Source organism: Perca fluviatilis, chromosome 13 (assembly GCF_010015445.1).
Source record: "Perca fluviatilis chromosome 13, GENO_Pfluv_1.0, whole genome shotgun sequence".
NCBI classification, from domain to species: Eukaryota; Metazoa; Chordata; class Actinopteri; order Perciformes; family Percidae; genus Perca; species Perca fluviatilis.
The window spans coordinates 14,300,759-14,307,540 of NC_053124.1; the positions used below are offsets into that span (position 1 = coordinate 14,300,759).

At 43.4% G+C, this 6,782-nt stretch overlaps 1 protein-coding gene across 1 annotated transcript; it reads left to right on the forward strand.

Annotated features, from left to right (window-relative positions):
• The first annotated feature begins 2,675 nt into the window (after positions 1-2,675).
• hoxa1a (homeobox A1a) lies at positions 2,676-5,202 on the forward strand. The gene is made up of 2 exons (XM_039819402.1): positions 2,676-3,285; positions 3,711-5,202. The coding sequence occupies exons 1-2, from the start codon at positions 2,682-2,684 to the stop codon at positions 4,076-4,078; spliced, it is 972 nt and encodes a 323-aa protein (XP_039675336.1). The 5' UTR covers positions 2,676-2,681; the 3' UTR covers positions 4,079-5,202.
• Positions 5,203-6,782: the final 1,580 nt, after the last annotated feature.

A 6,782-nucleotide genomic window follows, 5' to 3' on the forward strand; every position in this document is an offset into this window, starting at 1 on the left:
CTATTGTATTGCACTTGAGGTGACTTATGTGAATCGGTTATTAGCTCATGCACAACTCGACTCAATATCCGCTTTAGCAGCTTTGTGTGTGAGAACAGCAAAACAACCGGCCTGCACGGATCGATTCACCAACTCATCTACACGTGCGAAATTCATAAACTCGAGTGTTCAGCGTCGGTTTATCGAATAATCTGGAAGCCATAAGATGCCAATCGACTGGTTTAACATTAGCCTACTGGGCAACTGGAGTGTGTGTGTGTGTCAATGTGAGTGTGTGTTTAAGAAAGGGGGTATAGGGGTAAAAAAAAGAGGAGAAGAAAAAGGAGGGGGTGGGGGGTCCTCTACACTCCTGCAATCCAGCGCCCAGTGACTAACCATAGGGTCAGCATAACCAAATCATTCCGAGACAGCGCGCCTTTTCTGTTCACATGTGTTCACACAAAGAGCCAAGAAAGCTCCAAGGCTTGGCGAAGTTTCCACAGGCAGACAAGGCAGGATCCACTGCGCCCACTCACTACTGTTGCAGAGGCAGCTGGGAAGACAGAGAGGAGGGGGTGGAGGGTAGTGTTGACCCCACTGCGCTTTTTTCAGTGGTGGGAAGTTTGCATCGCCTCTTTACTTTCTTTAATACTCCATGAGCTTGAAATACCTGAAAACTTCAAGTATCAAACTTTAAAGAAGGACATGTCTTTTTTTAGTAGACCACATATTTTTTTTAAACTCATTTACATATACATCTAAAGGCAATGGTGGAAGAAGTATTCAGATCCTTCACGGTAGTAAAAGTAGCAGCAACACACAGTAGAAACACGTTTTTCTCATCACAAGGAAAGGTCATATTCATTTGTACTTAACTAGATGTATTAGCAACTAAATAAAAGTATTAGGAATACTTTTGATAGTAGCTAATACTAATGATTCTAATCATGTGGCAGCAGTTGGCCTTGTCAGTTTAACTGGCATATCACATATTATATTATATTATATATTATAGATATTATATCAGTTTATTATTACTAATTACATGTAAGCAAAATTGTAATAATGCAGCTGGTCGAGGTGGTGCCACATTTAACATTTTTATATACTGTTATAGTTCAATTTATAAGCTACAATGTAGACCTATAATTTTATCAAGTGGTTGTGTAAAATCTTAATCTGAAAAGTAATAGTAACTATCAGAAATACTAAGTAGAGTAAAATGGAAATAAGTAAAGACAGCAAACTATCAACACACTGAAAGGCATTTTGGTTGTTTGACCACATACGGCCAATGGGGGCGCTCATCCATCCATGTGATCCTTCGTGCCTCCTTCTCTCCTCCCTTTTCTTTTCCTTCCTCAGTGAGAGGTTGGCTCTGCACGCTGCTATCGCTACACTACAGCTCTCCCACGCATACTCTCCCCCTGTTCTGTCTTTTTTTTCGGCACAGCTTTTCCTGGCCATTAATTTCAAGCAATAAAGCAACAGCTTTATTTGATGAACTTACCAGGATAATCAGCACACAGACGCACCTCGGGCTATATGGGCGCATTAGCTCCACGACGGGCCTCGCATTATCAGATCATTTGATCACTATACATGCATAATGAATACGTGTGGGAGTGAAATCAGAGTAGATAGCAGACCCTATGACCCTGGGAGAGAAAAAATTAATACTACATCATCTTAATGTTTAATAGGCTTTCTTGTCGTTACATCACCTGTGACCTCCCAGCAAGTACTGAAAAGCAGCCAAACATTTCTAATGCGACCTTGATGGGGAACACAGATATTGAAAAGCTCTCTTTGACTGAAGTCAAGTACTTTTTGCTTGTGTCAGAAGTGAAACCTTCCTGCCTCTCTCTCACTGTCACACTGTGAAAATGTTTGCTGAGCAAATCCTTCACAGTGTTAAAGCGTGAAACACTTCGCATTGGAATGGGACACTGGTAGCCCACATAGCCTGTGGCAGTGGCACACACACCAACACACACACACACACACTGAGTTATCCATCCATGCAGGAGAGAATGAGACCATTATACATATATGACATCACGGCTGATACGTGCGGTCGGATAGAGACACGCACAAAGGGCACACGCACATCCTCGCGCGCGCATACGCACCAACACATACACGCACACACACCAACACACGCACACACACCAACACACGCACACACCTATTCTCCTCTCTATTCCAAAAATACCGTACCTGAGGTGAGAGTGCTAGGTCGTCCTCGTGGAGGGGTTGCAGGAGGTGAAACGTTAATCTTTCCCCGGGCGGGAGAGCGCACAGCAGGGGTTAGAAGACGCCGTGTTTGCCGTTCTCCGCTCTTCATGCGACCCCGGAGCAGTCCACCGTCGTCTGCCTCCCAGCTCATTGTTTGCTTGGCCAATACATTAGTGGCGACGCACGTCACCTTGATCGACGAGCGCCTGGAATTTAAATAGCCACTCAAACACCAATCTGTCACCGGCTAAGGGGATAAGGACAAGTACCTCACTGGCTGACCCGGGCCCACGTGACAGCACCCGTTCATTGATATCGGCCCGTGCGCCCCCCTCCCTCCTCTGATCAGGACAGAGTATAGGTAAAGGTTGGCACGGTCACTCAGGGTAAGAGGGGAGATAGGAATAGATCAGAGGGTGTCTGTAGAGTGGACGGTCCCTCAGCCCCGGTAGAACAATGCTACAATGAGCAGCTTCTTTGACTACTCAGCGATGAGCGGTGAAGGTGGCTCATGCTCTGTCAGGGGTTTCCACTCGGACCACGGGATTACAACTTTCCAGTCCTGCGCGGTTACTGTCAACAACTGCGGTGCGGATGACCGCTTTATGGGGAGCAGGGCTTCCCCTGACGGCATCCCTCACCAGCCGGCTTCATTCCAATCTACCGCGAGCTCCCTGGGTCTCTATGGAGCCCATCCGGCCTGCACCTCCAACTATGGACCACAAAGTTTCTGTGCTACGTATAACCATTACGCGCTCAACCAGGAAGTAGAATCCACCGCGGGATTCCCCCAGTGCGGCCCACTGATGTACTCGGGTAACATTTCCTCCTCCATGGTCTCTCAGCATCGCCAAGGTTACAGTGCCGCCCCCCTGGGTCAAGTGCAGTATGCCCATGCTGCCTATGGCGGCGGGCACGAGCAAGCAGCCCCTTTTCCTGGGTGCTCAAACCCGCTGTCACCACTGCACGCAGCTCACCTGGAAGCTTGTTGTTCACCTCTGTCTGAGGGTGCATCTTCTGCACAGACCTTCGACTGGATGAAAGTCAAGAGGAACCCACCAAAAACAGGTGGGTGCCAAGTGCCAATGGCACAAAGTGTCTGTAAACAACACTGGCTTAGAAGTGATCCAAACCCTTTACAATAAAGTGCTACATTTCGTGTGCGTGGGACACAGGAATATAAACAAACTTAAAACCAAGTTGTGGAGTTCAATTTGTATACTTTATATTTGACACTTCCCGCCTGATTGTGCTATATTTGTAATGTGTTATGCAGTCTTAAAGGTAAAGACAGAATACTGGAAATAGTGTGTTTTGCAGTGTTATGTTAGACCATGTATACACACATGTATCACAGCATATTTCAAAGTAGCTGACATTAAGTGGCTGCTGCGTAAAAGTTGCTTCCATGCACACGCAGTTGTCTAATAACTCATGTGTACATAGGGTTACTTTTCTTCAAAGTTCAGGGTGATTTGTTTCTCTGTCTGCAGGCAGGTCTGGGGAGTACGGGTATGGGGGTCAGCAGAACACGGTCCGGACCAACTTCACAACCAAGCAGCTGACGGAGTTGGAAAAGGAGTTCCACTTTAACAAGTACCTGACCCGTGCGCGGCGCGTTGAGATCGCGGCCGCGCTGCAGCTGAATGAGACTCAGGTGAAAATCTGGTTCCAGAACCGGAGGATGAAGCAGAAGAAGAGGGAGAAAGAAGGTCTGCTGCCGGCCAAAGCTTCATCTTCAGACCCGGGAGAGAGCAGTCAAGAGAAAATGGACGATGCAGCATCAGAGAAGTCTATCTCAGCTCCCTCTACTCCGTCTCCCACATCATCCACGGTGTCTGATCCTTACTCCTCCAACTAAAAAACAACAACTGCCTCCTGACCTCTTTGGGCCACAGGCGGCCTGTATATATCAAAGCTTGTACCCAGTGTATCAAAGCCAAAGTCTTGGTTGGTGGATGACATATGTGGACATTTAGGATGAATTAATGCACTATTTGGGACTTTGGACAATCATGTGGACCATTTCTGAGTTAACGAGTTGTTTTATATTGTGTATTGTGTTCGAAAGAAAGATAACATTGCTGTCAAGACAACTGTAGGTCGATGGTTTAAAATGTGTCCACTTTCTTTAGAAAATGACGTTAATTACGCGTTGCGCCACGACTATGATGGTGCAAAATATATCCAGTTCCTTCCTTGCACATGCTCCTGACCAGTGCTGCTGAGTGTGCAAATGTAATGTCACAAAGCTACGCACACAAACATATACCTCAAATATGCCAAAGTTGTGCGTATTGTTCCACGGCCAGGGTGATTGCACTGGATGTCGTAAATTAGGCAGCCCACAATCAACGAGATGACCTCGTTTATTAATCGTTATAGAGTACATTGTTATAGTACCTTCTTAATCACTGTCACCTCTGTGTTCGAGGCCTGTGTGTTTGTGTGTCACTCACGACTGTCTGAATGTCTATTGTGTGAGATTTGCATGATGCGTAATGCTGGGGCGCTGAGTTTTATCAGTTGGGGAACAGGTCATGTAAGGCTATGTATGTCCCAGGCTTTTATCTGTTTATCTATTTAATCCAGTTGAGCGCATACAAAATGTTTTGTCCAGAGATACGTTTACGGGTCAATCATGTGTATTAAAGTGGGTATACCTCTTAAAAAATATTCATCTGTGTCATTGCTGAGGGGACGTCTTGGGAGAGACAGAAATTGACACTTTACTGAGGATTTTATAGCACATTTTTCATCTAAATCCGCCCATCAGACCTTTATTCTAAGCTCTACAGACAAGGACAGCTCTGTCCAGTTTCCCATCGTTTGAAAAGCTGCACGTGTCTCTTTTACGCACAGCAGATTCCCTCAATGTATGCGTATGTGCGCGCTCCCGTCCCTGGGGTGAAGAGTTATTGGCATTATAAAGGCATGTTTATCCACGGAGGAGATGAGAGCGCAGACGTCAGCGTCATTTGTGATGACAACCTTATCGAGCTCTCGGCTTATTGAGGGGACAAAAAATTAAGTCATCTATTAAAAAAATCGAGGTTTGGCTATTGACACGGATGGGGCCCCACTGGCCCTGTCAGCATTAACTCCTTAGTTCCCTAAGTCCCAACGACGTGTCATCATCCCCACCTGACGACAAGATGAACTGTGAAAACTTGCAGCACTGCATGTCACACAGTGAGCTACACAATTTTGCTTTAACAAGAGCTATTACGTCAGGTTATGTTGTATTTACGCCTGATATGTCCATCTGGTCTTTAACGATCATGAATTGTGCGTTAATAAAGACCATACTGTCTTTAAAATCAATTTACATTATGACTAACATTTATTAATATGTATTGTGTAAATCAATGAAGTCTAAACTGGACTCTACACTGTACATTTGTGTTTAGTTTTATTTTACCTGCCTTTTTTTCCGGGCAGCCTATCCTCTGCCTTGATTCCAAAAGAAAAAGAAAGGTGTTATCTGATTATTTTACTGTTTAAATTCCTAGTGTACAGGCTGCTAGTCCATCATAAGGGCAAACAGCGCAGAAAGAGCCATGCTTAATGAGCGACGTTCACCTTTCGATCCACCTGCAGGAGCTGCTCTATTGGAGCGGTGGGAACCTGCTCAGTCTAATTCAGCAACAGCAAACAGTAGTAAGTTATGTAGCCAACCTCTGTTTTATTATTCTCGTGTGATATTGTTAATGTGTTATATTATGGGTTTTTCTCCATGGGGCAATGGTTGCCCTGAAATCTCTGACAAGGTTTGTTTGGTAATTTCAAACACCCTCATTTTGTTGTTGGAGGAGTTGTTTTAGTATAAACAGTGAAGTATGTAAACAGACATGTTGCTCAATGGCCCTGTTTGTGTTTGTCAGGTCAACCTGGATGAGAATAAGGTGAACCATTAGCCTATCTAATTTGTTACCCCCCCCAAAAATAATACATAAAGTCAAAATGATGTTTATGTGCTCTCTCTTTATGACAAACTGTTTTGCTTTAGCAAAGAAATTACTGCAATATATTTGTTTAATGTAAGCTCATTTTAATGGAATATATTTCAATGTTATATATTTAAATAGGAGATTGTTATTTGACCATTTTAAGGCAAAACGACAAGTTAGCTGCTGTGCTCTATTATATCAGCATTCTGCTTATTTGTAAAATAATTATATTATAGAGCTATTGAGAAAGTTTAGACTGATAGGCTGTGGAAACCACAGAGAATCGATTTACGAGGCTGTATTAAAAATAATTTAATTACTTTGAAATGTTATTGTCCCGCATTATTTTGAACAAAGGAATACAGATTTTAATTTTAAATCTTATTATATCGCGGCCAGATCTCCTAAAAATGTGTTTGATAAATTAGTTCTCATCAAAACTTATTATAATATCCAGACATGTCGATTTTATACTCATTGGACATGTTTATTTAATCTGCATAATTAGGTATGATAACGAGTTAAAAAAAAAAAAAACACAGTCTTTATATATATTTATTTTTTATTTTTATTTTTTATTTTAATCAGCAGCCTAACTTGTTTCACAATTATTCT

Bases quoted from the DNA above. Each gene is read 5' to 3' on its own strand.
- hoxa1a (XM_039819402.1), top strand. From the start codon at position 2,682: ATGAGCAGCTTCTTTGACTACTCAGCGATGAGCGGTGAAGGTGGCTCA. The intron at 3,286-3,710 runs GTGGGTGCCAAG...CTCTGTCTGCAG, and splicing joins GAGGAACCCACCAAAAACAG to GCAGGTCTGGGGAGTACGGG.